This window comes from Rhinatrema bivittatum, chromosome 6 (assembly GCF_901001135.1).
Source record: "Rhinatrema bivittatum chromosome 6, aRhiBiv1.1, whole genome shotgun sequence".
In the NCBI taxonomy this organism is placed as follows: Eukaryota; Metazoa; Chordata; class Amphibia; order Gymnophiona; family Rhinatrematidae; genus Rhinatrema; species Rhinatrema bivittatum.
This window is the reverse complement of record NC_042620.1, coordinates 172,263,652-172,291,578: the sequence shown is the minus strand read 5'-3', so window position 1 is coordinate 172,291,578 and position 27,927 is coordinate 172,263,652. Positions and strand designations below refer to the sequence as shown.

The window sequence follows — 27,927 nt, the reverse complement described above, 5'->3', positions numbered from 1 at the left end:
GGGCCGTGGCTGTGGTTCCGGCCCAGAGGTGTTCCAGGGCGTAGCCGCAGCCTCCATACCAGCCCCCGGACCGGAACATGGCGCGCTGGCAGCTGGCCCGGCGTGTGCAAGTTACACCTGCCTTGGGCAGGCGTAACTTTTTGCAATAAAGGTGGGGGGGGAATTAGTTAGGGCCGGGGGGGGCGGGTTAGTTAGGGGAAGGAAAGGGAAGATAGGGGGTGCCGGAACGGAGGCAGGCTGCGCGGCTCGGCGCGCTCAGGCTGCCGATTTTGCACAGCCTTGCGCACGCCATCCCCGTTGCGCGCGTATCTATTAAAATCCGGCGTAATCTTGTTTGCTCCAAGTATGCGAACAAAAGTACACGCTCGCGTACTTTTTAAAAATCTGCCCCACTGTGTAATTAAGACAGGTAAATGGGTTTTGAAAATTGCTACGATAGTATGTTACATTTACATACATAACTCCTTTGAAAATTACAAAGTGAGTGAAAGGGAGGGAGGAAAAAAACCTGGAACAGCAAGGGAAATATAAGAAGCAACCTTACCAAGTGCCACATCTGAGAAGACCATGCAGGCAGTTAAAAAGTCAAGATTTTAGCCGCTTCACTTCTGTACTGTTTCCTTCAAACTCTTTCTGTCACAGTTACTACTTTTACCTTTTCCTCCATAACCCAAAGCTGGTGGGAGCATGGCTTCTGCCAGTAGTAAACTGAGCCAATATTTCATATCTTCTCTGGTTGAATAGTCACTGTGTTTTCTTTTGCTGGAATGACCCCAAATATTTGACATGCCAGACAGTTGACTGTCATGGCTATCTCTTTCCACAACTTGTCCTTTGCCACACAGCCCGACATGATTTAATATTTTTTAGGCTAACTCTATTGCAGGGGTGGCTTAATTTGACAACCACCAGTGTGTGTTCATCTTAGTTTTCAATGTAAAATTAAGATGCCCCTGAAGCAGAGTTTGCCTCTAAACATAATGTCATGTCAGGCTGTTTGACTATTTAAAGGGATGTAAATCTTCTTCATGATTATTTGTTGGCTTTTAAATGCAAAATTAATGAAAATCTAAAAAATGTTTTGTATTCATGTCTGGACCTATAATTAAAATGTTGAGCTGAATGGGTGAGAAACTGATACCCTTTCACTCCCTATATGATGCTCCTTACATTAGAGAATATATTGTTAATAAGACATTGCTTGTGTTTAAGAATTTTTGAATATTGTTGAATGCTTTTTGTTTTGAGTTGATGGGTTGCATTCTCTGTATTTGACGTTTTGTTGGTCATTAGTAAATAAATATTGAATAACATCAGCAAAGAGCCCTGTAGGCTCTAAGGGCTAGATCTTATGGATCCTATTTGTACCCTATCTGAGTGATATTAGATATAGGTTCCTCATCTGTGCTGACATTGCCTACTGAGATTGAACTTTCTTTAGTTGGTTCAACTCTTCCACTTCAACATTAAATTCAAATCCAGGGGGTGGGGGGGTGATGAAGATGAAAGATTGCATTATTGCATTTCAAATCACATATAGTTTAAACATCAAAAAATGTGTTCATTCAGAAGTGGTTTGGTACGTCATCTCTAGCCTCATTGATCCAGGCATTAGTAATTTCATACTTAACCTTTGCAATGCCCTTTATGTGAGGTTACACCATGTAATATTTTGGGACATTGCAAATTGGCCAAACTGCAGTGGCCCACCCACATGGAGGATGTAAAATAAAATAACATATAACTCTAGCCTTGAAAGAAATGCATTGGCTTCCTGTGACTTGGCAGGATAAATTCAAGCTGCTCTGGTTTTTAGGAGCTTGAATGGGTCAGGACCAATTTACCTCCATGATAAGCTGACACCTTGTACCCCTAGGAGGGTTTTACATTCCCTGGAGGAGGGCCTTCTGACTGTTCATTTAAGGAACTCAATCTAGTTGTTGAAACAAATTAAAGAGTTACATATGAAACAAAATAAAGGGTTACATAGAGCTAAGACTTGGACGTGGCCAGAGCAGCGAGGAGGAGCTTAGCAAGGCTGGTGGTAAGGCATGCTGAAGGCCTCTGCAGGAAAAGAGGAGTCATAGCAGGCAAGACCAGGGCATGAAGAAGCTGCATGGCAGGCGAATCTGTGAGAATTAGCTATTGGGAAGTTTCTTTATGACAAGAATTACAATGGGGCTGGCCCAGTGGCTCAGCAGCAATGTGTTCTACCATACAAAAGGTTCCTGGTTCAATTTCCAAGTCGTATTTTCTGTACTGCAGGTTACTGGGGCTAGGGATGCTGCAAAGGCAGCATTCATAGCCCCTGGAGGGGTAGGAATTCATGGCCATCATTAAGGGCAAAATGTGGTGGTCACATTTAGATGCTAGTGCATGTCTCCTAGCCTTAGGACTGTTGCTGCAATGTCCAGACTTGGGATGGGGGATGGGGAGGAGAAGGAGAAGGAGCTGCCTATTAAAACAGGGGAAAAATCCCTGGGTAGTTGCAAATGAAGGCTCATGGTGTCAGAATCCCAGCTTTGGTTCCAACTGAGCTGAAATATAAAGGAGAAAGAAGGAACTACTGGGCCAAAAATATACAAGTATTACAGTAAATGATATTAGAATAACACTCTCTATAAGTGAGACCATTGTATCAGATGAAGAATAATACAAGAGTATGTACACAATCAATGCTATTTGATAGTATCAAGACAATCTGTCATAAATTCCTCTTTTCCTGTCTATGTAATTGTTCTTTTTCTTATTTGTATCCAATAAACCAAAACTAAATGCCCATTTACCCACTCATTGCTAAAAATAAAGGGGAAGTTGCTAAAACTTTAGCTAAGTCCAGTTAATGGCAGTTTCCTGGAATATCAACCATCTAAAATAATTACCTGAACTTGATCATATTCAGTAAATTGGGTCCATATCAATAGCTTTCCTCTATGTTTTTAATTCAATTCTGCTGTCACCACATCTATGTTTTTCCATACTTTCAAGAAAAAGTCTGTGTGGGAATAAGCCATACATGAAATAGTCAGACTCCAGCCTTTCTTAAAACATAATCTTTATTCATAGCCGCAATCTTATACACAATGGTAGACTGCCTTTACCTTCAGACAGTGTATTCTCTTTACTCACAGTTTGTACTGCTTCATCTCAGCTCAGTGTTTGTACAGTGTTACATACAGGAGCTGCCTTCCTCCTGGAGACCTGGACCTGGTCGGGTTATCCCCACCTCAATCTGCTTTTATTCCCCAGTCTCTGGTTATGTTCTCTGAGCCCCACTTGCTCTGCAGGATCCCGCCCATAGAGTATACTCTCCTTAAGGCATTTAAATGTGGACCAGGCATCTAGCCTGGTCCTGCACACGTAAACAGGGGAACACTAGGGGCATTGCCTCACATACACCTCACCTCAGCTTTGACTCATTGGGCCAAGCATCCCTACTCCCTCCTGGATCCCAACCAGAAGAGTCCAAGACCTCCAAGACCCCTTCCACTGGCTTCCCATCAGCTACACCTGGGAACAGGACCTTGTGACATGCTCACCCCCATCTTTTAGGGATGCCCTCGACCGCGTCATGAACATTACCCAGTGTGCCGTTCATGCAATGCAAATCCCCGATCTTTTAATTAAGTTCTTTGCTGTCTCTGGGTTTGAATTCCACTCTGATGGAGCTTTGTGGACTGACTAGGGAACCACCAGTGCAGATTCCTCTATAACCATCTGTGCCCGCTTCCTGGCATCTGGTATCTCTGACATAGAGCCCCTCCTTGGCTCCTTAGTATCCTCAGTTACAGGAGTCTCCACAGTGCCATCCCCTGGGCTCTCCATGGACTCTTCCTCCAGGTTCTCTGCAGTGCCTCCCTTTGGGCTCTCCATGGTTCCTCCTCTGTAAACTCTACAGTGCCTCCTCCTGAGCTCTCCACAGTTTCCTTGTCTGTAAACTCTGGCCATTTGCCCATGCCAGTTGCTGGCTCCTCCGCAGCCTCACTTGCTGGGGTTTCCATAGCCCCATCCTCTGGGCTCTCCATAGCATCTCTTGCTTGCCTTTTCATGCCCTCTCTCTCTGGGCTTCTCACAGGAGTTGCCTCAGTACTTCCAGTAGTGTTTGGGTACCCTACAGGGTCTTCATCGAGACTTCCTGTAGCACTGACTCCCAACTCCTCAATACTGCCTCCTCCTGGGCAGCCTTTCTTAAAACATAATCCTTATTCACAGCTTCAATCATATACACAATAGTAGACCTCCTTTACCTTCAGATAGTGTACTCTACTCACAGTTGTATTGCTTTGGCTCAGCTCAGTGTTTGGACAGTGTTATGTGTAGGAGCTGCCTTCCTCCCGGAGACCTGAGCCTGGTCTGGTTATATCTCCACCTGAATCCCAGCTCTTATTCCCCAGTCTCTGGTTATGCCCTCTGAGCCCCACCTGCCATGCAGGATCCCACCTATATAGCATACTCTCTTTAAGGCATTAAAGGTAGACCAGGCTTCTAGCCTGGTCCTGCACAGGTAAAATGGGGAACACTAGGGGCACTGCCTCACAGTCACAAAATGTCATCCTCTCCCTCAGAGTTTTCTTTATGAATAAGTTTTAGAAATGCTATAGACTTGTATCTGAACTGAATCTCCAGTGTAAATCTAAAAGCTAAAGCAGTGTTTCCAGAGCCATTCTTTTCTTGATTGAAAAAACAGAGCCCTATCCTAGAGGATGTTGTGTTTCAAACACTCCTTATGATAAGCACTGATATATTATTGATTAGAATGGAGTTACTACACCAAGATATAGAAGGTGTTTTTCAAATCTTTCCATCACAGATTTTAAATTAATTCATTGTATTCCTGGAGCTCTTTGGATAGTGGTAATATAAATGTCCTGTAGCAGACAGAAATTGTCTTCTGTTTTATTCTTCTGGATTTTAGTGGTCCTGAATCCTTAGAATTCTGTTTGAAAATGACTTGATTATTTGTTACTGTTCAGTAGAAAACTTGGTATTAGGAACCCAACTTATAAACCTGTAAATAAACCACATAAAACATGCCTGGGTACTGGGGTTTAAACTGTTAATGAAATCAGGAGACGTGCAAACTTTTCATGCTGCCTAGTTTCTTTCTTTAGTGCAAATATTTGCAGATACATATCATCATATGCAGATACATATGCAGAGATGGGATTTTTTTTCCCTTATAGGAAACTAGGCAAGAAAGGGAGTTATGCTGGTAAGCACAGGCACTTGCCAATGGCATGGCAACTTTAAAAATTCTCAATGATATCATAATGTGCTGTGATATCCATGAGATTTCATCTGAGCTAAACTGGTCTTTATCCATGTAAACCACTTCTCTGATCATTTTTCTGCCAGGTAGAAGGGTCACATTGGAAAATAAATAAATATTCTCTGAACACCTATACAGAGCAAAACATGCAAGTTCTTTCAACTAGATGTGGGTAGACAGTGTATGTCCATATCAAGCTCCTTCTTCACTCCCTGCAAAGTTCCCCTCAGTCTTCAGTTTACAGGATGCACCAATCTTGATTTTTTTTTTCTGTGAAGCTTTAATACCTGCAAAACAAGTCCTATACTCCAGAAGACCAACCCAATAGTTTGATGGAGAAAATAACCCCATAGTAAAATTAAGCAGCTTCGACTTTACTCAATAAATTCAAGTTTGGAGAAATATCAGTATAGCACACTGAACCACAAATAATACAAATTAATAAACATGAGAACTTCTACCTCTAATTATTAATTTTTCAGAGAATCCTTATTAAAAAGGGAAAAATAAAAATAGTTCCAGATAGGGGGGAAAAGAAATGAAAAAAACTTCAAAACAGCTTGCAGCTGAAGTAGACTGTGGTTAAAAAAAAAGTCCTTTGAAAAAAAAAGAAGAGAAAGCAGTCGTTTTGTGATTAACTCACTGGTACAGGCCTGTTCTTTGATTGTTACAACCACTTATGTGACTAGCAGGAAGCGTGTGTGAGATACAGACACAGGAGAGAGAGACCAATATTGGTACTGTAATATTTATCATAATCCTAGTATAGAACAAAGCACAACATTAGAAATGATGGTAAACTAGCTCCATACAAACATCTTTCCATGCCTGGGTACCTTAATAAACAGGAGTTCTCTCTCACCCAAGTCAGTCTGTTCCCCACTTGGGCCAGAAGTGAAAGAAGCAGGATGCCCTTCTCCAGTCAGTAGTTGGCTGCTGTTGGTGCTGTTGCATTCTTTGATCACACACATATTATTATAGTCCTTTGTTTCACAGGCTGTGCTGTGTCAGAGGCTGGAATTTTCCTCTTCTCTTACCAATTAGTAGTAGAAATTCTTTGATCCATGCTTGGCTGAGCTCTTTCAGCAGCTGGTTATTGCTTTCAGGAAACGGGAGAGATGTCTTTGCAAGAATATGTGGGAGACCATCTCTCTTGGTCAAGAATACACAGTCCTTGAGTTAGTGATGTAGCTCTTTAGCATGTTGAAGGAAGTATTTTTGAGCAGATGGTTATTAAAACTCCATGTTGCATGCCAAATGTCCTTGAGGCTTTTGAGGATAATGCTTTCTTCTGTAGGAAAGTATACGTAACTGTGTGCCTGATGTCATCCAGAAGTCTTGTTTGCATACTGGCTCAAAACAGGGAAAAGATGGACAATCCTTAACCTAACTGATTAAGCCTCACTGACTAGGCCCTAATACTCCCCCTTGAGGTATCTAAGGGTACCGTCAGGACCTGGCATGAACAAAGATACCTAATCAGTACAGTGATGTCATAAACAAATGTAAATTCCAAAAAAAGAGAGGAAACTAATCCAGTTACTACAAACCACTCATATCCAATTATTTAACTAATAGGGACAACATCATCAGACTCTTAGTGCAATATTTTTAATCCACTGTCTCTCGCCACGCAATGGGCCACAAACAGCATCAGCTGTTTAATAGCATTGTAATGTAATCACTTGACGTTGTACCCCAACCCTTCACCACCATTTATTTATCTCCTAAGCCCAAATTCTCTCTACCAGCAGTAGTTTTGTATTTTATTTCAATTAAACTAACAAACTGACAAGCTTAATATTAAAATACTTAGCTCCCTTTAGCGTTCCAAAACACTGCCCCAACATGGACCATGTTTCGGCTGTCTCCAGCCTTCGTCAGGGGACACCTCGTATCAGCATATCTTATAGATGCCTTCTTTACCCAAATTCATTCACCAGATGAAAGGTCAATGAAATATTTACTGTAAAGTAGAATCAAATATACACCATAGTGTTCCTATTTCTTTCTATACCCGTTCCTTTCTCCGGTATAATGGCACCACGGAGAAAGGAACGGGTGTAGAAAGAAATCACGCCCCTGGAAAACCCCCGGGCCGGAACCATGCCCCCAGACACACCCCCGGAATGCCGCATCATTCCCAACACGCCCCCGAAATGCCGCGCCACTCCCAGCACGCCCCTCGACACGCCCCTCCATGCAAGCCCCGGGACTTACACGCGACCCGGGGCTTGCGCGTGCCGCCGAGCCTATGCAAAATAGGCTCGGCGCGCGCAGGGGGGGTTTGGGGTAGGTTTTCGGAGGGTACGCGCGTACCCCTTTGAAAATCTACCCCATAATATAAACATCGGAAATTTTTGTGCAGTTTCCTGGGACATCTGAAAGGCCATGGTAGAGGGTGGAAAATGGTGAAGAGACAGAAAGTGAATGCCTGTCAGCCCCACTGCTTCTGCTGCTAGTGGGTGTGTTTGTATATATGAGTCTGTGAAAACGTGTGTGTATGCTTGTAGGAGAGAGTGCACACTCAACCCCGCCCCCTTCATGCAAGTCACACTTGGCCCTGGCCCTGGCTCTGCTCCCTCCCACTCTGCCTTCCCCTCTCCCCACCCACTCCACAGTTCTGCTTCCTTTTTTGATTATAAATTAAGCCCCGAGTAGCACTAAATATTGGCCTCTATATGACTATCTATAGCTGGTATGGAAAGAAATTAGCATAATTTGTAATGTAATATCAAAACAAAGACATAAAAAATAAAACATAAACAATAATCAGAAATGCTGTTAGCTAAGACGATATCATAAAAATTGACGTCAAAGGAATACAAAAGTGGATATATGTATAAATCAAAGTAATAAGGAGTACATGAACACTATAACCATAGAAGTCATATTAATAATTAGTAGATGCATTATAATAAGGTACAAAAATTAGATATGATAGAGACATTCAAGTATCTCAAAGGTTTCCATGCGTAGGCAATGATGTTTAACCAAAATAGCCAACCAAAGCATGAGAAACATGATAGCAGTGGAGAAACGTTCTTAAGGAAGCTATTAGCAGAAGGAGACCCTCCTCTAAAAAGAAATGTCCCACCATGACTGGCTCCCAAATTCCTTGATGTCCATACCTAATTGAAATAAGAGAGTCCATGGAAAGTTTACCAGTCTTTAAGATGATCCAGGGAGTGACGTAAAGAAGGATGAGTCCAAGTATATTTCAGCATAGAAATATTAAATCCAAATGGCATGGGCAAATGTTCAGGAATTGGAATGTAGAGATGAGTGGGGCAAAGAGAAGTGGGCACAATTATTTATGCACCTGGATGCATGCCCAAGTCCAGTACCGTGTGACTTTACTTCTGCTATGGAGGAGGTGTAAGCTTTAAAAAAAAAAAAAAAAAAGACAGCCCTGAGTGCTTTAACGGGTCTGGGGTAACTGGGGAGAGAGTGCAAGCTAAAGGACCTAGCTCTAGGCTGGGCGAACTGGTGGATAAACTGGTGAAACTGGTTATGGCGTGGACATGCACATGTTATAAAAATCCCCCACTTGCATGGCTCTTACCCAGATGTGCATGGCTGTGTGCACCCAATTGCAAAATAGGACGCACACATATGTGCGCCTAGGCTATTTTCTAACATACACCCCGTGCCCAGGGCGCACGCCGATGCATACGTATCAATGTGCTCCCACGTGCCTCTTTGAAAGTTACCGTCCCTATGTTCAGAAGTAATAAGTAACTTTGAAAGAGGTTCATCTCAACTGTGGTACTGAAAGAAAGAAAAATGAACATGCAAGGGCCTATCAGATACTGATACGTGGACACTTCTCCTCAAGATGTCTGAAGAAACAAACAAAAAGAATGCTGACATAAATGGAGGGCCACTGTTTGAATCAATAGCTTGAGTGAGAATGGTGCTACTCGGGGCTTAATTTGTAATTAAAAAAGGAAGCAGAACTGTGGAGTGGGTGGGGAGAGGGGAAGGCAGAGTGGGAGGGAGCAGAGCCAGGGCCAAGTGTGACTTGTATGAAGGGGGCGGGGTTGAGTGTGCACTCAACCTATGCAAAGAGTAAGAGAGCTGCAGCAGAAAGAAAAGTATTTCTGCTCATCAAGAAGGGGTTAATATCATCCATATGCCAATTGCTCAATATAAAGAATGTACAAGTAATCAAACAAGCATAAAATCAAATGTAATATTGGTGCACAATAGCCATATATAAAATAAGATTAGGACAACATAAAGTGATATGAATACATATATATAACACCAAAATCAAGGATAAGAAAGGATACATGATCGCTGATAACCATGGAAGTTCCAAAAATAGAAAGTTTAAAGCCAGTCAGAATTTCATATGCTAAATCTGAGGGAAAAAGTCTCCCCCTCCCCCCCCCCAAAAAAAAACAAACCACCACCAAAACTAAAAACAAACCAAAAAAAACACACTACCTCCTTGCTTGCAAGTTAAAAGGGCAAAGAGTTATGTTCAATAAATCAGTGTTGCATGAAAGTGAATTTGTATTAGAGATTTGAATATAACTTTCGCATTCATGGTGATAAACAATGTTACCCCTTTTTATAACCATTATAGGGGGAAAAGTACTTTTTAGATTGTCATCTAAAACAAATTAAACATTAGTTTCCATACTTCCAGTGAATGATGTGTACTAGAGGAGCTAGTCACAATAATAAAGTACATGATGTAAAAATCATTTAACATTTTTCAAACCATAAGATGTTTAGACATGTTCATATGTAAAACATATCGAGGATCCCAATGCAGCAAGGTCTAGGGATTTAGCAGTGTGGTTCCCTAGCAGACAGTACCCTATTATCAGGTCGATACAGTAACGTTCAGTTAAAGATTCCCCGTCTGTAACGTGCTGGGAGCGCACAATACAGACGAGTAAGGCGGTCCAGCAATACAGTCTCCAGTTTCATGCGTCCTTAGCGCTTCCTAAAATAAACACCTAACCCTTTCCGCACCCAGCATGTAAATGAACGAAAAAGCTGTATAATGAAGGAATTAGCTATTCCCCTGCGATACTGTAATGGGCGCTGATATTATCTCCTCCGTAACCCGCTGTTCTGCCGCGGCCTTAACCTGCTAGTTTACCGCCTCCCCCTAGTAGGAGTTAGTGTAGTGTAGTGTAAAAAACATTGCTTACCCGCCTGGTCCCCAGTCCAGCCGTCCGGTGTAGCCCCAGTCCGGTCTCCTGCAGCCCCGTCCGGTCCCCTCCTCCCGAAGCAAAAAAAAAAACAAAAACGAAAAAGTAGCAAGGCTCGGGCCTGCTACGGGGGGGGGGGGGGGGCAGCGGGATCCGGGGGCAGCAGCGGCAGCGGGGGGGCAGCGGGATCCGGGGGCAGCATGATCCGGGGGCAGCATAAAAAAATAAAACAATTTTTTTAAATACCTGTCGGAGGGCCGTGGGTCCAGGTGGCGGCGAGAAGCAAAAAAAAAGCGGCATCCGGGATCCGGGGGCAGCAGCGGGATCCGGGAGCGGCGGGTAGGTAGCAGGGGCAGCGGGATCCGGGGGCAGCAGCGGCAGCAGGGGGGGGGGCAGCAAAGAAGCAAAAAAAGCGGCAGCAGGGGGGGAGCGGCATCCGGGATCCGGGGGGAGCAGCGGCAGCGGGGGGGCAGCGGGATCCGGGGGGAGCAGCGGCAGCGGGATCTGGCGTGTTCGATCGGGCGAGCGGGTAGGTGGCAAAAAAAAGATGGCCGCCTGCACGGGGAAAGCGTGCAATTGGCCGCCAAACGTCGTGACGTCACGTCTTCAGCGGCCAATTGCACGCTTTCCCCGTGCAGGCGGCCATCTTTTCTTGCCACCTACCCGCTCGCCCGATCGAACACGCCGGATCCCGCTGCCCCCCCCCCCCCCCGCTGCCGCTGCTCCCCCGGATCCCGCTGCCCCCCCCGCTGCCGCTGCTCCCCCCGGATCCCGGATGCCGCTCCCCCCCTGCTGCCGCTGCTACCTACCCGCTGCTCCCGGATCCTGCTGCCCCCCCGCTGCTGCCCCCGGATCCCGGATGCTGCTTTTTTTTTGCTTCTCGCCCCCGCCGCCTGGACCCACGGCCCTCCGACAGGTAGGTTTTTGGGTTTTTACACTTTTTACACTTCCTGGTGCCTGTCATTTCAAATGTCATTTGAAATGACAGGTACCAGCGCACCCAGGTTACTGTATAGGCGCTGTATTAAGCGCCTATACAGTAAAATGGGTTGCGCGGGCATAACCCTTCCCTAACGCCTCACAGCCGCGGCATGCATTTGCATGCGATTAGAAGACTGTATCAGGCGCTAGGTCTAGAGAACTGTGGGTGCGGGGAGGAAGGGTGCGCCTGACACTGCCGCACTGTTTTTACCGCGGCCTTACTGTATCGACCCGTATATTGGGTGAATTTACTTTATTTAATTTTTTTTTTTCTCGTATCAGGTGTTCCAGAGATAAGGTGTTACCGAAATCAAGAAACAAACATTATAGAGAACGTGCCAGATGATCAGGGCACAGTTACATAGTTTTAAATGGTGACCTCACAGAGATGCAGGACTATGTTTAGTTTACAGAAAAGATCCAGGAAAGGAAATACAATAAAAATGAACCCGGTTTCATTTACCTTCTTCCAGTTTTGCATTCACGTTTAACAGGAAAAGGTTACATTTGCTGAGTAAAGGAATTGATTCAAATAAAATGCATCAGTTCTTCATGGACTCCGTGACACTCGAAATTTAGCTGAGAAAGAAAAACCTTTTAACATTGCTACATCCTCCTACCAATAAAACAACCTTTCCTAACGAGATTTAATCACCCGCTGGCGTTCCTTAGCCCAGAAGACCTTCTAAGGTATTACTGCCCATAAAACTTCAGCGCAGTCTCTGTTTCATGCCTGACTCAGGCTCTTTTTTCTTTTTTTATAATTAACTTCAGAAGCTATTATTTATTTGTTACATTTCTTCTCTGCACTGCTGTTATCTTATATTCAATGCCAAAGTAAAACACAGTTGTTGGGGTTTTTTCAAACTCTGCTATAATCATATTCTTATTCCTTTTTTTTTTTTTTTACTTCAAAAACTAAACATTCATTTATAACCATTCTTGATACGTGGTAAATAAACAAAAGTACACAACGTATAATGACACACAAACAGAGCATATAGAGATAGAGAACCACAAACAGTGAACTATCATCAAAACATTAGAGCACTCAAAAAGTAAAAATAAGGATTATTTGGATTCAAAATTAAGCTTAAAAAAAAAAAAGAATTTTTAAGACAGATCTATTCAATTTAAATCAGGTGACCTAAATTCACTATAAGGAACTGTCTGGGGAAACCCCCCAAACAAACAAAAAAAAAACTTAGATCATTCTATTTTCCTTTTTCCAATTCCATGTAAGGAGAACAGGTGTAAAAGGAAGAACCCATCTTTGGTTTCTGGAAAAAATGAAACTTTTTACATGACAATTTAGTTGAACTTATAAGTTGTACACTATGAGGTCAATTTTAAAACGAGTGCGTGTACACCCATAAATGCACATATCGGCGTGCAAGCCAGGATACGTTGGAATTTTTAATTGTACCTACACTTGAGCGAATAAGTTTTAAAATGCACCAATCGCATCAGTATGCTCTAAATTTTAAGAGGTTACTCAAGCACAGCTAGCACACGTGTCTCTTCCGTAGCACCTTGTCGGCTATTAGGCGCGTATATCAGCGAATTTTAAAACCTGCTCGGGCGAGGCACATTCCCAGTTTCGCAATGAGTCCACCAGTTTGTCCAGTTAAATAGTGAGGTCTTTCAGTCCATTCTAGTTATTCATCCTGCATGCCACCCCCCCCCTCCCCCCAGTAGACCCGGACCCCTCACCTTGTTCTATAAGCCCTAAAACTTGAGATCTATAGACTTGCTCTTCATTAGGAGCAGAAATAAAGTTAGGTGGGATATCTAGCAAACGCGTGCTATGGTTTTTGTTTTTAAAATTCGGAGTTATGTGTGTAAGTCTTGGCCCCACCTCAGAACACCCATGCCCCGCCCATTCCCCGTCCCTTCTCCATCCTCTACTCCTTGTGAACGCACAGTTACATACGCATGCATTTTGCGACTTTTTAAAGTTCATGTTGCTTATGCGTGGCTCATATATGCACGTATGTGACCATTTTTGCATGAGCAATGCTTTTAAAATCGTCCTGTAAATTCCTGTATATATATATATATATATCTGTAGAAATTCACTCTTCCAATGGTCATGTCCACATGCACACCGTATTCATTCATTAACTCATTAATTGTACATTCAGTTTAGTACAAGAGTAAAGAGAACAGAGCGTTAAACATTTTTTTTTTCTTACTTCTTTTATGGAAACTCTCTTCCTTCTAACCTGAATAAAATTAAATTAGTATTCTTGAATATGTGCCAAATTAGCGCTCACAACTGAGCTCTTATCAGGTATTTTTAAAAAACGTTGACATATTAAATAATTCTCACATATTCCTTTTAAGTTTTGCTGGCTGGCTGTTATCTGGGAATTTATACTTTGAGCATATACAGCAGTTAAACTGAGCAACATACACAAATATTTTTCAATCTTAGCAGCCAAGAATGAATTATACGAATCCCAACACATGCTCTATTTACACAGGTAACTAAAATAAAAAACAAACAAAACAGACTCATACTGTACCAGCAGTATACACTTAAAGGTGAATTTTAAAAGCCTGGCGCGCGCATCAATCAGGGGATGTGCGAACAAGTCGGGCTTGCATGCACCTACCGTATTTTAAAAGCCACCCAGATACATGCACATTTCCTGCTGCGCACACATCTCGCTTCGATTTAAATAGAGGTGTGGTCTGGGTGGTGTCTGGGCGGGGCCTTGAAACGTGCGCGCAAATACTTATGCACCTGGGTGTTCGCCCACGTTTACTGCTATGGAGGAGGTTAAGTTTAAAAAAACAAAAACAAAACAACTAGCCATATCTGAGGGGTTTTTAGGTTCTGGGCTAACTGGGGGGGGGGGGGGGGAGGGAAGTGAAGGCTATTAAACTAGGAGGGTTTGGAGGACCTAGCTATTAACTGGGCGAATTAGTGGAAGAACTGGTGAGACTGGCAATGGTGTGGGCAGGCTCCCCTTTTAAAATCTTCCAACTTAACGCAGTAGAAGCAGGATTTGCATGCCCATGCGTGTGCCCACTTAAAATGAAGCGCTCGTGTGCATGGCCAGACCATTTTATAACATACGCACATGTACGCGTGCATGTTATAAAATGGCTGCGTACTTGGGCGCACACCAATGCACGTGCGCCAATGTGTGCCTGCGCCTCGGTTTGAAAGTTACCGTCCTTATTTTTGTAACCACATAGACTGTATTATTATTTTTTTTTTCAGTCAAGCAGTTTTTTGCACAAGGGCTGAGTTTCTCCTTCAGGCTGTCATTTTGGGCAGTCAGGCGTGAAGTTTCGACAGATAAGGCGGACAGTTTCTCACTAAGGGAGTCAACTTGCAAACAAGCTGGCAGATTCCTCACTGCGTGTTTTAATAAGTCTTTTAACAGCAAGAAGCATGATTTCATTTCTCCTTTGATTACATCTTCCTTTTAGAATTTGAAGTGCTCTTCCTTCAGTACAAGCAGAGGGTTTGTTATTCCAGTATACCATATTCTCTCCAGCATCACACAAAACATTTCATGCATCCTTTGTATTCTGTTGGATTTGTTTCTCAGCAGAGCTCTGAGCAGTTTCTCACTGTCTCTTATTAGGTCCCTGAGCAGTATCTCATTGTCTCTTATTAGGACCCTGAGCAGTATCTCGCTGTCTCATGTTAGAAGGCCTATATGGCAAAGGGTCCCATGTAGCAAAATGCACTGATTTAGGAGAAATGCTGATTACACTAACTCCTTTTGCACTGTATTTAGCAATACCAATCACTTGCTCCAGGAGTGTAGAAAACGTATCCTGGAGACCAGGGTATAATAGAACCAAGTATCTCTGGATTCAAGCAACTTGTAATCTCTCTCCCTCTCCATTCATCCACAGTAGATGTCACATCCTGATATGACTGCATACCTCGACCCATCTGTAGGAATATCCACATTTTTAGGAAAGTGTGGGTCACAATCTCCTTGTTTCGCTAGGGCAGCTAGTGCCTGACATTTATAAGCACCTAATTCATTCCCTATACATGCTACCAACCACATAAATGTCCTTGGATGGCTGCCTTTAAGTTGTTGTTTGAATTGTCAATAGCTCTCCTAATCTGTGGATGGAGAGACGTAGGTGCAGCCATTCTCAGTAATCTTTCAATCTCAGTTTACACTAGGTCTTTCCCCATCTACTGTCTCCTTAAAGGAAGCAAGAAATGGCCCAGTATCCTCCAGACTAGTCCATGGGACACGTGTTTCTCAGGGCTTTATGATCACTGTTACTAAGGAGACAGTCCCACGGTTGTACAGGAGGCCAGTTTCCAAGTCTTGTGAAGTGTCAGCAGACATAGTCATGGAGGGTGGGGCAGGGTCAGTCTGCTGCTTTGAAGAAGGGGAATCACCAGTAGAGTAGCAACAAGATCTGGCATTTTGCGAGTCTCACTTTCCAACAGCGAAACCCTGTTTTCAGAAAGCTCAGGTTTGCCATCAGTTCCTCCTTAAAACTGGCATTCTGGGTCACTAAACAGGAGGACTGGATAGTTAAAGATTCTACTTTCTCCTTAGCAGCCTTTAATTTTTCCTCCAAGGCACTGTTATTCTGCTTGAGCACCCTCTGCTGCTATATAAGTGTTCTTACTGCTGTGAATAATGGCCAAACCGCAGCATTCTTTTCTTATCTAACTTCTTTTCAGCATTGAACAAGGTAATATATCGCTCAAATTTGTTTGCCAAGTCACCATCGCAAAATTCCTGCTGCCATGGGCAAGAACCCCTCCCAGGCAGAACCTCTTATAACAAGTTTCCCTTTTCTATTCCAACAACCTGAGCTTTAGACATCAGAAAGACTCCTGATGTCTTTTCATAGTTCTGAATAGCTGCATTTTATCTGAATGGAGTGGAGACAAGTCTCGGATACAATAGGAAGCTACAAGGTTGAGGCTGTAGCAAGTGCTAAAAATTAAGGCTGCCAACTGGCTTTGCCCAATAATGCCATAAGAACCACACAGCTAGGCCAGAAAGAACTATTTATGAGGATGAAAAGCATTAGTTTTTTACCCGCAATTTGTCTGAGAACAAGAATGATAGCCCTCCTACCTCTTATCAGTGATCTTCAGTAGAACAATAAGTCTGCTCCTATATCCCACAAATCAGAACCATCCTCTGCTACCAAATATATGTTACAGCCACTAATGCAACTATCAGGAAGCATGTGTGAGATATAGAGACAAGAGAGACCAACTAGTGGTACTATAAGATTTATTATAATCCTAGTTTATAACAAAGTAAAAAATTAGAACCTATAGTAAACCAACTCCTCACAAACATCTTTCTGTGCCTAGCTACCTAAATGAAAGGCATTATCTCTCACACAAGCCAGTCTGTTCCCCAGAATCAAAGGAAGCCGGATGCTGGTGTCTGGTCAGAAGTTGGCTGCATTCTCTGATACTGTTGTACTGTGTGTTACCTTCACACATATTATTATAATCCTTTGTTTCACAGGCTGTGCTATGTCCAAGGCTGGAGTTTTCCTCTTATCTTTCCAATTAGCAGTAGAAATTCTTTGATCCATGCTTGGCTGAACTCTTTCAGCGGCTGGATATTGTCTTGAGGAAACAGGGGAGAGATGTCTTTGTAGGCATACAATATGTGGGAGACCATCTCTCTTGCTCAAGAATATGCTGTCTTTGAGTTAGTCATGTAGCTCGTTAGCATGTTGGAGGAAGTATCATTTTGCAGGTGGTTATTAAATTTCCCTTGTTCCATGCCAAATGTCTTTGAAGCTGTTGGGCATAATGTCTTTCTTCTGTAGGAAGGTATAATTGTGTTCATGATGTCATCCATAAGTCTTTTCTACATGTTGGCTCAAAGCAGGGAATAGACAGACATCCTTAGCCTAAATGATTAACCCTCACTGACTAGGCCTCACGCTAATGCTCCTGTCTACCTCAGCTCTGTAACTCTAACATGATGATAATTTCATCTCCCTCTTCCTTAAGGCAGAGGCACTAAGGCTGCAGTTCTGCCTCACAGAATTAGCAATAATAGTTGTCATTTTCTTTCATGGAGTAAATTCACCCACTTTGAACTGGTCTCTTCAGGAGGGACTCCATTCTCAAAACGTGCTGTGGCCCAGGAATACATGGAGCTGGCATTCTGCCGCTCCTTTCTCCCTTCAAGCATGAGTATGGCTTGCTCTGACCAACTCTCAGAATACTGTCATCCCTGCTTAGCAAACACGAAATGTCTTACTTTCTTCTTACCCCTTCCATCCCATGCCGGCAGGAGAGAGAAAAAAACCTGTGCAACCTGAACACCAGGGAGGATGAGAGGGGCCTCTGTGACACAGTGGCTAAGTCCTAGGAGAAAGACTATTCTATGGCATCTGATTGGATGGTGGCACTGTTCTGCTGTAAAACATTTTAGGATGCACATAGCAAAATGCTCCATATCACGCTAACTCTATGATTGCAAACTTTTAGTGCCCCGGGGAAATGCTGCATTCTATTCATATAGAAATGAGGGTCCACAAGCATGAAACATATTGATAGGAAAAGGCCAAAATGATCTCTGCAGGGGGTCCCGAGATGAATTACCGGTAATAGGGAGTATAAAGCTGTTGAGGGACAATGCAGGAGAGTTAATAAAAAGTATAACCTGGCTAAGAAAAGAAGAATGGATTCTAATTGCCAGGTTGTTGAGGACATATAAAATGTATGAGCCAGGGGTACAAATGAAGACTTAAGAAGTTATTGGAGAAGGGCCAAACAAAGACACTTATGATCGGGTTTACTAAAGTGCTCCAGATTTCACACAGAAGTTGTAATTTTCTATGTGTAAGTTTTCTACTGGAACTCATATGCAGCTTTGCAAAAAAGATAACACCTCATTGAAATATAGTTATCTTTTTTTTTAGCAAAAACCAGCTTGTGAAGGCCTTTTCAGGTGTATTTTAGCACTATGAACATATTGAACTTGTTTGCATGAATGTGCATTGCAGTAGCTCATTAGCTTTGATTTTGTATAAAATTTTACAAGCGTTAACTTACATGCTTAAAAGTTTGCTACATTTTTGCAAAGTCTGTTTTGCATATTAAACAGGAAAATTGTGCACCTAAGACCAATTTAAGCACACAAGTTGTTTCTGTGCACAATGCAGACTTTATGAAATTCAGCACAATTTAGCACATCGGCCCCTTAGGGAGGGACAAACAAAAGATATGATCTCTTAAAAGGAACACTTGCTCTTTCTGAAGCGGCCAAAAAAGGGGAAACATTTACTTGAAGGGGAGTAATTAAATTAGACAAAGGAAAAGGCACCAAAAGATATTGAGATCTACATTCTCTATAATGCTATTTTGGATAGTTTCCATGTGTTTTGGAGAGTAATGATGAGTGAGCAGTTTGGGGTAGATTTTATAAATTTACGCGCGCGCGTACTTTTGTTCGTGCACCAGGCGCGAATAAAAGTACGCTGGATTTTATAAGATACGCGTGTAGCCGCGCGTATCTTATAAAATCCGGGGTCGGCACGCGCAAGGGGGTGCACATTTATGCAACCTGCGTGCCGAGCCCGGCGCGTGCTGCCTGTTCCCTCTGCCTCCCCTCACCTTCCCCTCCCTTCCCCTACCTATCTAACCCGGCCCTACCTATCCCCCCGGCCCTATCTAACCCCCCCCCCCTACCTTTGTTGGCAGATTTACGCCTGCCGAAAGCAGGTGTAAATCTGCGCGTGCCAGCGCACTGCTGGCACACCATCACCCGACCCGGGGGCTGGTCCGGAGGCTTCGACCACGCCCCCGGGTCGGCACCACGCCCCCGGTCCTGCCCCGAACCACCCACGGACATGCCCCCTCCCGCCCCTTTTATGAAGCCCCGGGACTTACGCGCGTCCCGGGGCTATGCGCGTGCCGGCGGCCTATGCAAAATAGGCGCGCTGGCGTGCACAATCCGGCCAGATTTACACGCGCAGGGCTTTTAAAATCCGGCCCTCTTTGTATTTGCTAGTTCATTCTCACTTTCAGTAGTGCTGACTATGGCCTGTGATCAGAGGCTGAAATATTGGTAATTAAATATGATTTATATTACATAAACAAGCTAAGGATTCAAAATAGGAATAAGTAAGTGCATTAGCAATTCATTATTTTGAGGCTTGGCAGAGCTAACTTGCTACATGCTCACTTGTTCACACGTTTCCGATGGTGCAGTTGAGTGAATGTGACTCATGTTACAAGGCTTATACAGACTCATACAACTATATATATTTTTTGTCTCCACATTTTCTCCTCTTCTGTGTTTTTCTTCCCCTTTCCACATCACTCAGTATTCACAATACCTGCTGTACAATACTGATGGACTTTGGAGGACATTTGCACAAAATTCAAAAGTCCATTTCTGGTACAGAATAACAAAAATACCTTTGGCATGTTAAAGGATGTATTTTAACAGCCTTACAGAGAATACATTTCTGAGAATCAGGTGAACTATAATACAGCAAATGTTGATTCTGAAATTTAAAAAAAAAGGCCATTTTCTTTAGTAGAACACCTAGATAGCATTATTTTTTTCCTTCTTTTTAAAAAATGTTTTGAAAAGGTAAAAGATTTTTCTGATCTGTTAAGAGCGTTAATATTAAGTCCTCTTTGAGTTGATAAAAAACAACATTGTAGATAATGGGCTTTTCAGAACTAATGACTATATCTAACGTTCCCCTTACTGTTCAATTTTTTTTCCAGCTGTAGAAGAATCGACTAATCTTCCTCCTTCCCCACCGCCATCACCAGCCTCCGAACAGATGGGAACAGTGGAGGAAGGTAAGGATCTGTTAGGTATTAATGTCTCTCCTGGGTAGAATGGCCAATTGGCTTCCTTTTGGTAAGATAGGGAAATCCATTCCTGATTTTTCTCTGCGGCATCCATACGGGGCTGGATTTACATCTTAAGTGCCCCTAGGTGCAAGAATGTGGGAGCCGTTTCCTCTGAACATGCCCTGAAATGAAAGGGATGTCTCCGTACTAGTAGCGCTTTTTTTCTCACAAGGACCTGAGCAGAATTATCCCATGAAGTCTACCATCCAAATAGTGCATCATTGGGGCCACGCCAGCGATTCTGAATGTCACTGGCCCACCCTTGCACTATTAAAGGGGGTGGGTTGGGGGGAGGGGGGCTTGATGGGGATGCTGCCACTCAGGTTGAGCAGCGTTTGGAAAAAACAAAGTGCTGCTGGGATAAAGGAGAAAACGCCCCTTTTACTATGGCTCCCTTAGACAGGTGTCTACTCTGCCTAATTGGAAATCCATGCCTGCATGCATTGACTTGTAGCCCTGCTTTTATTAGGTAAATTAGAACCACAAGTCCATACTTACAATGGGGTAAACCCAGGGTCTGGATCTGCCTGGCCTGTCAAATCAGAGCTAGCTGGTCATCTTACTCCTGGGTAAAGAATAAGAGACGGACTTCATACAAAAGTAAAGGAAGAAACAAAAAATGGGAAAAGACAAAATGAGCCATTGGGTTTTTCCTTTTGTTGGCCTAACAGGGGTAGCGAAAAAGAACATCCAAGTGTTTTTGTTAAGCAAAAGAACAAAGCAATCTTGTAATAACTTAACCCTGGCATCTTTGCTGTCTGGGAAATCACAAGTAGGGTGGGATGCTATTGTTTAAAAAAGGTACAGTTTAGCAGAGAGTGCATATTAGAAAAATATAACAGAGGGAGGAGAGATCATGCTATAATAGAGATCCTCTGGTCTGACCAGTTTTCTAACAAGGTCCAAGATCTTAATGCTAAGCATGTTATTTATCACTAGATATTTTCACCAGTTATAAACTCACTAGCTTGAAAACCATTATGCAAGCAAATGGAAAATAAAAGTGCAAGTCAAATACAGGTTCGCCTTTCACTTTCACATTTGGGCTTATAATAGCACTGAATAGTGCTCAATGCTGCTCCTGATGATTTTTTCCCTGCTGTAAGCTGCCTAGACCCCAATGCTTGGACTTAAGGAATGGTTATTTTCTGGGTACGTTGCACTTACAGCTCAATTCTCATCTTATTTCTTTTCAAATGTATCCACTACCTCTTCCACAGAGGCTACAAAGTAGTGTATAAGCAAAAAAGATAAACCAACTAAAGTAACTTCTAATCAAACTCAAGAATCTAAAATGTTTGCAGCCCACCAAGTTTAGTTTACAGTGTTTATAAAAAGCAGAGAAATCATCCAATAAGGGCACGAGGTAAGGCATTGTGAAAAGAGGGGCCGACACAAGAAGACGCTCTCTGCCACGTGGCCACCTTTGGAAAGTGAACAAAGGCTTTTTCAGATGAACGAAGGGCCCTTGTTGGCTGGTACAGATGAATACAAGAAGAAAGATAACACATGGCACTTTTATGGAAAATGCGATGAACTAGACATAACAGCTTAAAACCTATCCTTTGGTACATAGGAAGCCAGTGGAGAGCTTTGGTTCCTCCAAGGTACTGTTCTGCTAACTCTGATCTGCCTGTCCATTCGATACCCTACACAAAAACAAGACAATTTTATCAGACAGACAAAGCAAGAATACAGTACTCCATCTGTTCTGTAGTGTTATTTTTTTTAAAAAGCACAAACTAACCATTTTCTGTATCACTGAAGGGAATGTGGATTTTGTTTCCTTCCATTTAATGTGAATTTAATAGCTGCTTTTGGCCTTTTGTATTTTTGGAGAATCTGCCATTCTCCTAGCATCCATGCTGTGGTAGAAATGACCCTATATTAGAGATGACAAAGATAGATGTCATTCAGAAAACATACATTAATAATTAAAAAAAAAAGATATTCCGTAAGTGAAACAATCTAATTTTTTTTTATTATTATTTTTGGGTTCCTTTTTAATTCTAAGTATCTGCATGAGAAACCTAACTTCCATATACTTTATTCATCCTAAGCCTAGTTAAAGGGTATGCAGGCTGTACATGTACAACAAGCTAAAGGAAAAAAAACCCTGAGTAGGTGAGGAAGATTGGAAGGCGAAAGAAGGCTGGGATGTTAAGTTTAATTTGTAGCAAACAATTGTATTGGTCAGTAGATGGTCTATGTATCATATAAACCACCTTATTCCCATATCCTATGTCCATAATCCATAATCTGAATAGCTTCTATATTTCAATATAGTAACAGGAGCAAAGATTTTGGTTTGGTTTTTTTTTACATATCCTGTGTCCACCTCTTTTAATATGCCCCAAACACCCTAGGTGGCATGACCAACTGTCTTTGATGGCCTCAAGGGCCGGAGAAAAGTCCCATCTAAGACTTACCCTCGGAATCATTCTGCGACCAGCATGTGTCACCACAATAACAGCCGCCATTTTCTCTCCCTTCCTGGACTCCAGCTTATCGTTTCCATGGCATGCCTGAGCCCAGCTGGTCTTGTAGGACAGAGAGCATGAACATACATCTCCTGTGGCTCAGCACACAGTGCTACGTGGACCATGGTCCCATCCCAGAGACTGCATTTTACTTAGAGATACAGGATCGTGTTTTGAAATGAATTTCTCCTACTGATGGTTTAGAGAGAGATGGAGGCCCAAGTGTCCTTATTAAGTCTACCGCTAGCAGTTAAAAAGAAAACAGCCATTGTTTCACTGTCAGGGGGATTCCTATACTTGGATTTGTAGGTAATGAAAGAGTTTTTGTAATTCTCAGTTGCATCCTAAACTTCAGCGGGCTACTTTTGCCAAGAATGAACCATTTTTAAATTAAATGCCTGGTCAGACTTGGAGAAGAAATGTTTTTACCCTGGATTTTCCCCCCATATTAAAAATTAAAATAAATCCCTAAATTCTCAGTTGGGTTCTTAAAGACATGTTTACAACCATTTTTTTGGCCAGATATTTTTTTAGTCTCATATTTCTTGGCTCTCCAGTCCGTTTGAAATATGCCCTAACTTCTTTTACTGCCATTGATGGCAGGGGCCCAAGGCTTGAGGTATCTTGAGCCTTCATTAACAAGTACACAAGATTTATCCACATATTAAATCCCACTACTCCTATCCTTATGGTCCAGCCATTGCAATGGCGGAAGGTCATGTACTACAGCTCCCACCAATGCCTTCTGTTAATGAAGTCAGTGTCTGGAACTCCTGGCTGGAGAGCTGTGAACTCTGTTTCCATTGCATCCCTACTTCCTGCTTGCCTGAGTAGCCAGTTGCAAGGTCCAGTCTCAGTCGAAGTCATTGTAGTGCTATTTACAGCTCCAGAAATGATTATTCCTTGTGAAAACAATTGCTGCCATTTAGCAAATCTTAATGTAGCATATCACAGACTACTATGTTGCATATGCTATTAAATAATCAATATTTATTACAATTATTATTTGAAAACTGCTGGACAAAAATGGTGCATTTAATTCAACAACTTAATGTGTTCCCAGTAAATTAGTTCACTATTGAAAATAGAGCAATATATTTGTGTGTAGAAAACTACTCTTTTATTTATCAAAACAGTTGGACTTGACCAAGTATTCTAATGCCTTGGGAAAAAGACTAATTGCAGCTAGTCTGCAGGCTGCATGCCTGCCTATATTTTAGCAATTATATCTTAAAACTGCCCGGTCAATGTATCTCATAACATCTATTCATCAAAACATCACCAACATTCGGGAACTTATTTTTTTGTTATGTGAAACCAAACCTCATATATTGTACGGAGACACTTCAAGTTTTTGGAAAATACTCCCATTAGTATGCAAATACTATTTTACCACATGAATATTTTCATATGTGGTTATTCAACTTTTATCATCATTGGTCTGGTTAAGCATTTTTTTAAACTATATTTATAATTATATATATAATTTAAATTGTATATAATTTTAAAAAAAATGCTTAACCAGACCAATGATTATAAAAGTTCAATAACCACATATGAAAATGTTCATGTGGTAAAATAGTATTTGTACACTAATGGGAGTATTTTCCAAAAATTTAAAGTGTCTCTCGTACAATATATGAGGTTTGGTTTCACATAACAAAAAAATAAGTTCCCGAATGTTGGTGATGTTTTGATGAATAGATGCCTATCTTTTAGGACAGGATTTCTTACCCTTGAAATATTCAGGGAAGGGCTATCTTTAGGTTGCTATTAAGCATGATACCACCTTCCAATGTGATTTGTTTGAAAGAAAGAGATATGCAAATATAACATTAAATCACAATAAGAAACCAAGATCATTAATGACTGTGACTTATGTACCCAGACAAGCATCCTTAACTAGTTCTGTTAGCACTCTGAAGACATATCCTCAATATGTTCTGCTTATGTTGGCTTTAATTTTTTTGTTTTGACTGTTTATGGCACCTAAGCATAGCATGGCTCACCATTATTGAGTTAGACTAGTGGATTGCCATGTCAGGTATAGCTAATCATTTGTTACATTCTGTTTCAAGGGTTTCTTTTCACCCAGCACATTTTTTTCTGACTGACTAGCTCTCGGTTTCATTGCACTACCACTTGTTTGTCCTTTATGTTGTTCTCTGCTAAGAATTCTGGATTAGCATAATATCAATGTTTTTTATAAATAAATAAATAATAAACTGGCATCGCCCTTGACTTTAGCTATCACTGTATAATACTGATAGGGCTTCCAGCTATAATTCCTTTTATTCTCCAGATTTGACGTCTCACATTTTCCATGTGAGGACTGTTCAATAAAGAAAAGTCATACCTTCAGGTTCAGGCTTTAAGTAGGTTCAATAATAGCCCCACTATATATTCAGCATATACAGCATACTATAGAAAAGATTGTATTTATAAGACACACCATAACGTATGAGATGGGTGGATAGGATCTAAAGTAGCTTAGCATAAAATAAGATATTCAATGATATAAAAATGTTCTAGGCTGAGTTGGATACTTTATGCAAAGAAGATGAATAGCATATAGTGATATAAGATTGGATAAAATGAATAGGATGATATAGAACAATAGAGACAGGATGTGAAATATAGAAATTAATTTGATGAATAAGGTACTCCAGGAAGTAGAATAAGACAGGGCAGATAGTATTAACATTATGGTAGGGCTGGAAGAATTGTTGGAAATCATTCAGCTAGATAGATAGCATGTACACCTTTAATCTTGTATCTGTGACTGATGAACAGATACTGGGCCTGATTTCAAAAAGCATTTACATGCTTAAAATTGGGTTTTACACATGTAAATGCACTTTAACCCATGTGTCACAGAGCACGAGTGGTCTATGACTGGCTGGAGGACAGATTACAGTTTGGACTCCAGTTTTCTCTTGCATACTTTGGTTACACGTAGTCAAATGGTAAATAGAAGCAGCTTACCTCAGCAATACTTCTTACCAAGCACTTTGACCAAGAAGTATTTAAATGGTGCTGCCATCTCCTTGTCTTCTCCAGGGCCTTTCTTTCTCTTCTCCAAGCCTACGCTTTATTCCTGGTCAGAGGAGTCACCCTGGACCCGGAATGCCCTGTGTTAAGGTGGACCAGGCCCAGACTGTTGGGACCGTTCTATTAAAGTGTTCTGAGGATTTCTATAGGGCACTCTGTCACACACCCTATTCTCCTCAGCACAGTCTTACCTAATTAAGCATCTTCCCCTCCTAGGTCTATGTCCCACAATAGGACCCCCAGCAGGCTTGTCCTTGGGTCCTGTCTCAATCTGGGACAACTTCTTTCCCATTCTAGCCCTCACCTGCCTTAGAATATGGGGTTCCAAACCAGGAAATGTCTTGCACTTTACCTGCTGGGGATTCTTTTTACCAAGAGTAACATCCTCCTCTACCGAGGTACCCCCTCCTCCAAATGTTTGGGTATTTATATGAGGATTTCTTACATCCCCTCAAGCCCTCTTGGTTCTCTGGGTGACTCACCTTGGTTAGTCCCAGAGTCCAATTCCCCAGAATGTCCATTTCACCAGTCTCTATTGGCATCTTGTCCACTCCAAAAACTCCATTTTCTTGCCAGACCTGTCTTCCTCGGTCTTTCTCTTGCTAACGGATAGCAGACCAATTTTCCCCAAACTAGTCTGGTTTCTCCTGCATCTGCTGGTCTCTTCTAGCTTTATCCCCTCGGCTTCCTGTGTCACACCACCCTCAGTGAGTGGGTTAGCCATACTAGAAGGGTGCTGCTCTCCTGTTGGCATCCATGTGTGGGACTCCTGTCCTTCCATGGAAATCCGTACCTCCTGGTCCCGTCGCAAGTTTCCTTGTACCTGTGCCCCATGTATCATGGGTTTTTTATATTCGTCTCTTGCTGTACACTGGAACTGTCCTTGCCCTTCTGTGGTTTGCTCTACTATCTGTTCCAGCAGTGCAATTTCTGGGTTCTCTGGCACATTGCCAGGGTTCCCTATAGCATCTTCCTTAGGTCACTCTCCGGAATAATCCTGGTAAGGCTTGGTCATTACTAGCTCCACTGATGCTTCGCCAGCCTCTACAGCAGTGCCATTTTCCAGTCAGCCCCTGAGATGACCCAGATCAGCCTTGACCAAGCTGGTCTTCTCTCTTTTTTTGTAACTCCCAGCCTTTCTAATTTGGGAGGTTACAGTTGCAAACAAACACCTCACAGGCTTGCTGTGCTTCCTCCGCTTTCAGGCTATCCAAGGTTTCTGGAGCATGTTGCCCCAGTTCGCTCACTATTATAGTGTTCTCTCTGGTGACTTGCCTTAGCTCCGCCTCCCATTGGATCATCTCTGTTGTAATCTCCTGTCGTTCAGCGACCATCCGCTGCCATTTAATCTTACGTCCCTCTCTCTGGGCATCTATGGCATCTGGGAATGGGTTTACTGGCCCCACTGAGCTGGCTGGCCTTTCCATCTGCCAAACCTCAAGCCTCAGGTTTTCCCTCTCACCCAGCTCTTGAGACTGGGGAACTCAGACAACACAGAAACACATTACTATACACTTTCTTTAAACCCTCTGGCTTCTCTTTATCTTTTCCCAGGAAATACATCCCTGCATATATCTCTCCAGGGATAGAAAAAAAAACTGCTGGCCTGTCCAGCCATTACTCACTTCTTGACCCCTGACTAGACAGGTGGGAATAGCCCCCTGGGCTTGTTGCCAATGCTGGGTGTGGAAGTGTGAGGTCCCAGGAAGAAAAAAAACCTCTGCAGGTTTTTGGGGGTTTTTTTCTGTGCACTTTACACTAGTGAGTCTCTGAGTGCTGCTTAGAGCAAACACTTTCTGCAAAAAAAACAAACAAACAACCTCTCTCTTTTCTTTTACTTTGAAGCAGAGTTCCTTCTTTCTACAAACTCTTCTCTTTTCAGACACTTCTAGGAGGCTTGGACTTCTGCCTGTGCAGATGTGTAGTGCAGAACATCCCACTTGTAGCACCATATGTCAAAGAGCATGAGCAGTCAGTCTGGAGGTCAGATTACAGTCTGGACTCCAGTTTTCTCTTGCGTACTTTTATTACACACACTCAAATGGTACATAGGGGCAGCTTACCTCAGTAATATATTATACCAAACACTTCAACCAAGCAGTATTTAAATGGAGTTGCCAACTT

At 42.4% G+C, this 27,927-nt stretch overlaps 1 protein-coding gene across 1 annotated transcript in view; it reads left to right on the top strand.

Annotated features, from left to right (window-relative positions):
* MAP2 (microtubule associated protein 2) overlaps nucleotides 1-27,927 on the top strand; it is a 752,988-nt gene that overhangs the window by 595,935 nt on the left and 129,126 nt on the right. Inside the window, exon 9 of the mRNA XM_029607915.1 lies at nucleotides 20,141-20,218. Coding sequence (XP_029463775.1) covers nucleotides 20,141-20,218 — 78 coding nt within the window. The remainder of the gene's footprint in view (nucleotides 1-20,140; nucleotides 20,219-27,927) is intronic.